Source organism: Cupressus sempervirens, chromosome 6 (genome assembly GCF_028749045.1).
Source record: "Cupressus sempervirens isolate cs-2001-9-10 chromosome 6, ASM2874904v1, whole genome shotgun sequence".
NCBI lineage: Eukaryota > Viridiplantae > Streptophyta > Pinopsida > Cupressales > Cupressaceae > Cupressus > Cupressus sempervirens.
In genome coordinates, this window is record NC_143123.1 from 55,294,600 (window position 1) to 55,305,387 (window position 10,788).

General features: G+C 34.0%; 1 protein-coding gene across 1 annotated transcript; it reads right to left on the bottom strand.

The window, feature by feature from the left end:
* Positions 1-7,761: 7,761 nt before the first annotated feature.
* Positions 7,762-10,399, bottom strand: LOC149551107 (transcription factor TT2-like). Its single transcript, XM_089789629.1, has 3 exons — positions 10,081-10,399; positions 8,440-8,569; positions 7,762-8,341 (listed from the first exon to the last, which is right to left on the bottom strand). Exons 1-3 carry the CDS (start codon positions 10,214-10,216, stop codon positions 7,840-7,842), a joined length of 768 nt encoding a protein of 255 aa, XP_089645755.1. The 5' UTR covers positions 10,217-10,399; the 3' UTR covers positions 7,762-7,839.
* Positions 10,400-10,788: the final 389 nt, after the last annotated feature.

Consider the following 10,788-nt stretch of genomic DNA (forward strand, 5'->3'; position numbering starts at 1 on the left):
TGTGTGAAGTTTTGCATAGACTGTGAGCCAAAAGTGTTATTTTAATAATAATTAATTATCTTATCATAGTTAACTGGGAAAGCCTCAAGGCCAACTCAAGGAATAATTTTAAAGATATGGTATAAAGGAAAGATGTTTTCCTTTTTTGTAGTATGATGTGATCATTGTATGAAGTGCAAAGTGAAAAAAGGAGCATAGTGCTTACAAAATGCAAGTAAGCAATCCAAGGGATTATTGGATGTGAGTTCTGTGATCTAGTTACAAGATCAGAAGGAGCAGAGGTCCGGTTGAAAGGAAAAAGGAAGGAGGTACTAATAAATTCTATTATTCTGCAAAGAATAATACAAAGATCATTTGGACAGTGGGTTCATTGGTCTTAACCTTGAATCTATCTAGGCAATGGGTCAAAATCTCTTCCATAACTCCTAACAGAGTTGGCACAACTGCTAAAAGGGTTGAAATATCCCAATAGGGATTCAAAGTCTCCTAATAGGGACTGATATGTACTAAATGCTTTATAGACTCCTAATAGGGTCCATCCTCTAACAAGGAATATTTATATTAGTACATCATATTGTGGGTACCATCCCCATAGGGTTTTCCCTTTGATCAAGGATTTCCATAGTTAACATATTTGGTGTTATTGTATATGAGTATCTTGTTGTGCTTTTTGATTATATTTCTCATATGGTTAAAGGTTAATAAGGTTGATAATTATGATATTAGCTTGGTAACTGATTCACCCCCCCCTCTCAGTTATATTGGTGGACTATATATTCTAGCATGATGTCCTTGGTTTTTGCAGTTATGACAATTTCCCTTGAATTTCTACTTAGGGTTTTGATTTCCAGTGTTACTTCTATAGACTTTTTTCGCGTGACCCAATTTTCCATAGTTTTGACAAGTGGGCTTGTTGATCATTCCCTTATATCTCCTTTGTTCACCACTTCTAGATGATTCTCCTTTCTCAATAGTAGAATAGCCCAAACTAGTAGTGTTCTTGTTTGACCTTGGTGCTTCCATTAGTTTTTCAAAATACTTTATGGCTTCACTAGGATTGTTAAGCTTTTCTTTCTCAATCTTCAATTCATTTTGCAGTAGTGTATTCTATGTTTCTAAATTTATAATCTCAATGTATTTCCTATTTAGTTCTTGATTTTTAGTTGTCAATTGATTTATCAGATCTAACTGAATACTTGATAACTTTTGCACATTTGATGATTTCTCCTCAACTCTATTAGCTAGTAGTATTTTTTCTTCTTCAATCACAACCCTATATTTTTTAACTTTCTTTTTTAGTTCAATTGTCCCACATAACAATATTGACTAAGTTTCTTGTTCCCCCTTTAGATTCTTGACTTCTTCATTTAGGGAACTATTATTTTCCATTAGATCTACAATAGCTGCATCAAATTCATTTGAGTTTTTGTTCTCAAACAATTGAGTAGTGTCTTCTTCTTGATATTGAGTGTCATTTTGTTGAATATCCAATTCCTTTCTTCTTTTCAATGAATGCTGCAATTCATCTCTTGCCACCTTGATTGATGTAAAGGCAAGTTGTATTGCAATCTTCTAGTACTCAATAGTCTTTTTCAATTTGTAGACTTCCATCTTCAAGATCTTACCTCCAAATCTATCAAAATTTCCTTTCTAGAGAACAAAGCTCTGATAACAATTGTTGGAATTTACAATGGGAAAGTAAGTTCTAAGAAGGGTGGGGTTGGGGAGGAGGGTGAATCGACACTTCAAACATTTACCTCTAAAATATTTCACCATACATCCATCACATTACTTAACGTATAAACTGAAATATGTAAGAATTCATCACATCCAAAGCATGAAATGAATAAAATCATAACACATAAGATTTTTTTTACCCAGAAACCCTCCAAGGAGAAGGTAAAATTGGGGTGGGGATGACACCCATAAATCTTCACTATAGAAATTGTAAAGTGTGGCCTATTATGGCTACAAAGTTTTGATCATAAACTATGATATACCCTGTGAAAGGTCTAGCCTGTTGAAGGTTTACAAAGACTATTAGGTCTCACTTTGCTAAAGAAATTAAAATCAAAATGAAGTAAGCACTTGGTTAATATATTAACAAAAGCTTGTTAAGACTACTCTATTAAGAGATTTACTTTTTATGACCTATTAGAATGATTTAGCATCTGATCCTTCAATTAGCACCTTAGTACTTGATGTTAGATCTCCTCTTTGCTAGTTATCTCTTGTTCCTCCTGATCAGATCTATCTTCTCTAACCTTTCACTACTTTTCATTTTTATTCACAGACTAATTCTTCATTGCAAAACTCTGTCTATCCATCTTCATGTTTCTTTTGCACCAGATACTCTCCTTAGTATCCTCCTTCACAATATATGTTACCCTTCGTGTTTAATCCTTTTATAAACATCATGGAGATGAAATTAGGTTAGAACCAATGGCTATGATCGATCCATATTGAAGCCTAACGCTTCCCTCAATTTAATTGGTTGCATGCATAGCATAGGGATGCGTAATATGAATCCCTCCTTATTTCTTAAAATAGAAAATTCATGTTTATGTCAGCCAAAAATGGTGTACATAGAAGTTTGTTCTATTACAAATATTTATGACATAGAATATTCACTCAACATCAATAGAATCTAATTCTTGACCTTTACTATGCTCTATATAATGATACTTGACTTTTGAATGGCTTCGCACTCACTCTTGATTGACACCTGAATCACTTGGCACACTCTATTTGCTTGACTCCTATTTTCTTGGCACCTAAGTGACTCGACACACATTGACTACTTGACACATACTAGGGCTTGGCACTAACTATCATATTACTTGGCATGTATTATTTGGAGACTTATGCTCGACATGCTCTATTCACTTGACATGTACTATGCATTTGGCTCACACTATTCTTTGCTAGATAATGACTAAGTGTTTTTTCACTACAATGTCAAAACCATAATGAGATTAACAACATGGAATATCTCATTGTTTAGTGTACTAAGATTAAGAATTCTCCCCTCATGTTGGGATTTAAGATATCTATAAAAAATAATAGGAAAATTCAATCTTTTAATAGATTGAGTAGGTTGGATATTGATACTAGAAACTTGAGATCAACATATGCCACTTATGTCTTAATTTCTTCAACTTGAGTTTTGACACCAGTTGATTCTCTTATGATTGTGTTTCCTAAGTATAAAGTTTTTTGGTTAATGTGTCAAGATAAAGTATCTTTAGATCACAGATCATGGGCTTTGATATGTTTTGATCAATTAAAGTGAGAAGGGCTTGAATCCATAACAATTAAGGTGACATCAGGTCTAAAAAAGACAACCCAAAAATATCATGAGTAGTGACCTTACCAAAAAATGACCATAACTAGAACAACTAGATACAACTAAACAAAATCATAATCTTTAAACTAAACAAGGTTGAGACAAAACAAAAACCCCAGCCAACTAAGAGTTATCATATGGGCTAAACTTCCACTAGAAGAAGTATGAAAATCAAAAAATTTCTAACCAAAATGACCATAGAAGACCAAACCAACAACTGTAACAAGGCACCCCACTACACCAACCAGCAACCACCCAAAAACATAACCAACATCAGGAACTAGCACCAAAAAATGGAGGGACCCAAAACCATCACAAGGATCTAGAGCTTGAACCAACGACCTACTTTCACATCTCCTTGAGCTGGTCCAACAAGGTGAAATTAGGGAAAGCAATCTTGAACTAGCTAAACCCTTGAGAGGTCTCCTATTGATATTCCTCCTTTCTTGGAGCCTCCTCCTTCCGTTTCCTCTTTGCCACTCTTGTTAGCATGAATCCTAATGATATTCCTATGGGGGAGTATCCTAGAATTGATAGAGAATTTGAAAGATTGTTAGCATGATTATATGTTTCATTTATGGTAGTGTTTTTCATTGATGTCAGCATACAGGTTATTTTGTGAAGACTAACAAAGCAACAAATAGAGATTGAGGTTTCATAGTTTGAGGATTCAAGATGAGGCTATTCAAATTTGTGAACATGTTTAACTAAGTTTCCTAATTACGTGGTTGAGTGTGCATGTGTAAATATGCAAATAGATGGCATTTATTTGAGATTTATTGAAGATAACATTCTGATAGAGTTCCTGAGAAGTAGGTACTATTATTTTGATTATATCTCCTAATAGAGACAAAATCTAGTTAAGCATAGTTGTATAGAGGTAGAAGACATGAAGAAGATGGCATGGTTGATCATGCTAAGTTTGAGGTTCCATAAGTGAAGGATTGTGAAGACTATGAACTAATAATGTTATGTAATTGTGAAAAGATGTAATGCTAAATGTATTGTATTATCTTGATGTGGTCCTTTTCTAATTGTAAATTGGGAAAGGCTAAAGGTAACCTCAATAATTAGTTTGAGGACTTGGTATAAAGGAAATTTGTTTTCCTTGGTTGTAAGTGTGGTATTGTGGTTTTTATGTGTAATGAGTGAGAAAATATGGATGTGAGATCCAATGAACTTGATATTGAATATCCTTAGATGAGAGAAGTATTTTGTATGGCTAATACATGATGAGCTAACATAGAGACTATATTTTCCAAAGAGGTTACTATGGATAGTTATTTATTTGTATTATTCTATGAAGGATGGTACTAAGGCCAGTTGGACAGTGAGATTGGTAGTCTTTCCTTGGAAGTTGTTTGGATAATGGGTCCTTCTACATTCTACAACTCTTAACAGGGTTGGAATCTCCTCAAAAGGATTCAAATTCTCCTAATGATGAATGATATGTGTTGAATGTTATTCATTAACTCCTAATAGGGTCCATCCTCTTAAAAGGAATTTATATATTAATGCATCATTTTGTGGGTATCATCTTCACTGGGGTTTTTCCTCAAATCAAGGGTTTTCCCTAGTTAACAAATCTAGTGTTATTATGTATGGTGATCTTGGTATGGTTGTTGCACTTCTTGATTATATATTTTAGAATTAATAAGGTTGATACAAGTTCCTTTAATTGGATAATTGATTCATCCCTCCCTTTAGTTATTTTGGTGGACTTGACTTTCTTATAGCTCCCTCCTCAAGCTGTGCCTTCAAACTCCCAATTCCCCTTCCATCTTGGTTTGGGTTTGAATGTTGTGGGTGGCCAAATTTTTAATTGTATCTCCTAGCTTGGCTTGCTCCTTCTTAATAGACACAAAGGCCTTTAGCACTTCATTCGACTCTTCCTCAGGGGTACCTTTTTTTTGATATCCTCCACTTGTTCCTTTAGCTTCTCCCAGTTATTGAACTTGTCTCCCAACTCTTGACCCACTTCACACTAGATCTCATCCCTTTTTCTAGTTGTCTAGTCAACATACTTTTTATCCACTTTAGAAGTTTCCTCTAATCTATTAATCTTTCTATAGATTATGTGCATTTGAAATAAAAGCCATCTAGCGACTGCTTTCAACTTCTTGTAAAAAAGGCTATCTTCATAGATTATAAGGTTAGAGTGTCCAAATTAATTGATCCATAATGTTTTCTTGGAATTGGACTAGGAAAGGGCTCTCTAGACACTCAAAGATCATCCAAGTCACTTAAGTCCACAATGGGGGGGAGGGTGGGTGTGCATATATAACTCAAGGAAAGAGGAGTAAAAAACTAGGACAAACTCTCTTAGGTCCAATCAATTTTAGTGGTAGAGGAGTCTTTCTTTGAGTCCTCTAGAACTTCCATGGTCTCATCTTTAGAACTAGAGGAATTCTTGGGAGTAGTAGAGTGCAGGATTGTCTCACAGTGGAAGAAATGGCCTTGAAAATATGCTTGGTTAGCTTAGGGGAAAGGTGAGGGGAGGATTGAAGGGTCAAATTTCATTGGAATTCATAGAGTCTAAGTAAAAGCCCTTGATATTTTGGCAAGCAACCTTTAAATTTGCATTTTTCAGCAGATAAAGAAATGGAGGAGTAAATCCAATAAGAAAAAAAAATTAAATATTTCTTGTGGAAATGATACAACATATGGAAAATGTGGGAGTGAAACCTTTTGTACCTACCTTCATAGGTGACAAATTGGATGAGAACCTTCACTAGAGCCTTCCAAACCCCTTTCATCGCCTCGCTGTTAAACCCATGATGCAATCTTGGGATTTGCTCAATCGACTCCCTAAATCTCTCTAGAGCATCCTTGAAAGACATTTTGATATTTCTCAAAATCTTGACCCCTTCCATGCTCATCCCAGTGATAACAAAGATGGACTTTGGAGTGATGAGAAACAAGCCACAACCCACCATGACCTTCCCACCATCCCACAACTCCATAATCTTTTGTGAAAGTTTTGGATTGTAGCTCTTCATTCTTGTGATATAATTTGTTAAAGCACCCTTCTAAAGGATCTCCCAGAGCTCCTTATCCTTCTGGTACTCTCCCATTTCATCAAGCTCAATATGATATAGGGGTCTTATCCCCTCATTCTATTTGGATGAATGAAACAAACACACACAACTTCAAGAACTAACAAACCCACAAACACCAAGAAAACTAAACTCAATATTTTCTTTGTAGTCACATTAAATTGAAAAACCAAAATGGCATTCTAGCTCATAAAAATGTTTTGGCAAATGAACGCCATCAAGAGTAATAATGGAAAGATCATTAATACGTGATTTGAGCACCATCATGATAGATCACTTTGTATGCCTCTATACGGATGGGTAAAGGATCATCCCCAATTTTGAACCCATCCATAAATTTGTCCACACTCGCCAACATATCTATGAGATGATTACCCTCTCAATAGGTTTGTCTAAATCACACCTCCTCCAAGTTGCTTAATAGGTGTTTAATTTTAACAATTACATCTCTGCTATTCCACCATGTTGATGCCATGTCTATTATTAAAATATTAATGATGTTTAAAGTATTCCTTTCAATGATTACCTTTCTCACATTTTTCCTAGTTAGCACTAGGACCGCATGGTAAAGGGTTAGGAGTTCAGCCACATGAGCAGTCTGAACCCCATGTTGACCAAGTAAGCCACCAACACATTTCCTTTTGAGCTTCTCAAAAGGCCACGTCAACTTCCCAACCTATGTTTCCCATAGAAGAATGGGTTTTGAGATGTTGTTCATGGGTTTGTTGTGTTGATTGTTGAACTTGAGCCATAGTTCTTTATTCATTTAAATAGTATCATATAAGTTAGATAGATAAATATTTGTCATAATAATTTTGTATTTAAATATTAAATACTAAATCGATTGATCGATCTATCTCTCTATCTATCAGATATGAATGGTACACGAGACATATATTTGTATCAGATATGGATGGTACACGAGACATATATTTGTATCAGATATGGATGGTACACGGTACATCTATTTGTATGCAGACAATGAAGCATTGTTAACCGTCTATTGTTTAACTTAGATCGCTCACTTAAAATATGAAATGCCGAATGACTGTAAACCAATTGTATTTATGTTTTATATAAAACTTGACAATTATATTTTCTTTTGAAAGTTCATGATAGAAGGGATTAAGAATCCTATAACTCTGGTCTCGAGGTGAAGCCAGTAAAGGTTGTCTTGGGATAGAGTGGAAAGACAACTTACACGGGCTTTTATTGAGAAAGCTTCTTATTATATCATATGCCTTATCAATTGCAAGCGTTGTTTTCTGTTCTCTGCTGAATATTTGGTATTCATGCTGCGAGGAATACAATTTGTTTGCAAGTTAAAAGTGGAAAAACCTCTATTCAGCACAACATATCATTCTCATAAATTAGACACATGATTTCTATTCACTCATAATATATTGGAAGCATATTGTTTCCTTCCTTACATTTTCCTTACATATATTGCAGCTCATTTATCCAATCTATTATAAGCTGCGGGCCATTATAAATCTCTGGTATTCCTTCCTCGTAACCTTCAACTCTGAAATCAGATGGAACAGAAAAGATATTACAGTGTGTATTTGGCAGTTCGTTTAGAGTCAAAAAATTACTCCCCTTGAAAATCTCAGAGTTATGTGGGATTGAATGAAAATCAGTGTGTTCTGAATTATCATCCAGAAGAAGCTTGCAAAGAGGTTTGGAGCTGCCATAATCTTGAATGCCATTGTTCAAAGAGTTACTTGTGATTGTGTAATTAGGTTTTGCTATTTGATAACCTCTCACAGGCTTAGGTTTAACAATATCATCATTGTCTTCTCCATTTGAACCAGCTATAATTTCTTTTCTATTTTGAATTCTTGTGGAAGTTTCATGCTTCTTTCTGAGATGGGTGTTCCAGTAATTCTTTATTTCATTATCTGTTCTTCCCGGCAGCCTTCCTGCAATCAGAGACCACCTGCATATATACACATATCAAACGCACAAATAAATTGATTGATATACATGTTTTACAATGGAAATCAATAAAAATTTCACAACATTTCATTAACAAACCGATTGCCAAGGAGACGATGTAATCTTATTATAAGTTCCTCTTCATCACTTGAAATGTTTCCACGCTTTATGTCTGGCCTGAGATAGTTCAACCAACGCAATCTGCAGCTCTTTCCACACCGATTCAAACCTGCAACCATCACTTCTCCAAGTTTTATAAACATTTCAAAAATATCACATATTCTACCCCAAAGATGACCGTAGTTAGAAAATAATTATGATGAGAAGTCCTATCTGTTTGTAAAAGAGAAGTAGATAATACAATACCTTCCATAATAAAATTAACATCATATTGGTGTCCACTGAAGAGCTGTAACTTCTGCAATTTTGCACGCTTTTTAGGAATTTTTATTGTTAAAAAATGATTCTTTTGGAGTTATCTAATTTAAATATTTTTGGATTGGATTCTTCTATCGACTTCATCCATCCATGATAGTACCAATCTAACAACTTTCAATCCATTTGACTTGAATATCTCTGGATTAGATCATGTGTCTTTTTCTTCTATCATTCATAAGATTTTGAGAATCTATATCTATATGTTTTTAATCAGGTAGCTTGAATATTTCTGGATTATGCTATGTCTATGTTTTTTCTTGCTATCATTCAAAAAAAATAGCTTGAATATTTCTGGATTATACCATGTCTATGTTTTTCCTTTCTATCATTCAAAAGATTTCCTCAATTCATATGGTATCATATTAAGAACTTACACTCTATTAAGAGCTTACAGTCTATTATAATTTAAAGTTTTTGGATTAACTTGTATATAAGATTTCTTCTATATCGATACAATCTAACGGCTTAAGCTTTCTGAACATTTATATGTTCTTTAGAAATATTTATGCAATCGATTAACTTTAATATTTCTGAATTAGACATATAATCTTGTGTCATCCATAAGAATTCCTCAATCCATATCAGTGCCAATTATCTAAGAGCTTAAACTGTCTACGCATTTATATATTCTTTGGGATTGAAATAATTGAAGATGTTAAATTTCTGCAATCTGATTATCATTAACTTGAATATATTTACATTAAATTATGTTTAATTTTTCCTTTTTATTATTCTTAAAAATATTAGTTTCTTTAGTTCGTGGAAGATGATACGAACTGGCTTTTTCAAAATCTGAATTTGAATTTTTTTCTGCTTTGTTTCAAAATTGGTAAAATGGAACTAGAATACTGGACTTCTAATTTTGTCTCACTTCCTACTAGCAAGTAGGAATTCAAAATCAAAACTTGGTTATGTTTTTTGAGGAGTGTATGCACTTCTTTTTGAAGTCTGCCTTCAACTCCAAGCTTAGGCATAAAAATGTGTCTCTCATCTTCCTAATGAAACAAATGGTTCAAGTAAAATCCCAAAAGTAAGAATGAAGATTTGCAAAACCTTGATTTGGTTAAATAGAAATTTGTACAGATCTAGATTTTTACAATTCCACGAACCAAACGGACCTAATATGCTAAAATATGTTTAGCATATAAGACATGTATGGTTCATGAAAATAAAGGTGATATCAGCATCAAGATAGAAAAAAACCATCTTCTGTGACTTAATTGAGTGGGTTGATAAGAAAAAAAAGAGGGAAAATTAGAAAAACTCTCATCACTGCAAACACAATTTAAGGCTGAGATTTACCTGCTCTTTTGGGAAGAGATTTCCAACAACCGTTTCCATGAGTTTTAATGTACTCACTCAACATCAAGTCCTCCTTGGCTGTCCAAGTTCCTCGGTTGAGGCCCATCATTTCTAGGCTCCGAGGACTTCTAACCATTTTGGGTATTTTCAGCTTCAATGGCTTCCTATATATAGATAAAACATGATGTTGCCTGTTAGAGGACGTTAGTTCTAGCCATTCATAACCACGCGAAATATGAATGCTTTAGACTAAACATGGGTATTGATATTATATTGTTACAGACAATATTATTAATATTTAATATTAATGAATAGGAAAGTGGGCACTCCACCAGATTGAACTACTAATATTTGATAAACTTGAATAAGAAAAGAAGTGGTTGGCGATCTATATATTGTTGTAGACTCGCATTCACAGAAAATAACGCTGAAACGAACTTAGGAAATTGATATGTTTATATGAATTCCTCTATATTTAATATTTCTCTCGAATGAGATTTGATGTGTGGAAAAATTGAATCAAATAGAATAGGCTGGTTACTTGTCTTATCAAGTTGCTTCTCTCTCGTCTAAATATTCTATTTCTGGAATTACTTTTAGTCTCACTCTATTAACTTCCTTTTAAAGTAGTTTTTCTTCCGAATCTCCCTTAGTTTCATTATTTTACTATTACTTTTGAACAGTCATCACCATGGTTTAAGCTTGCAC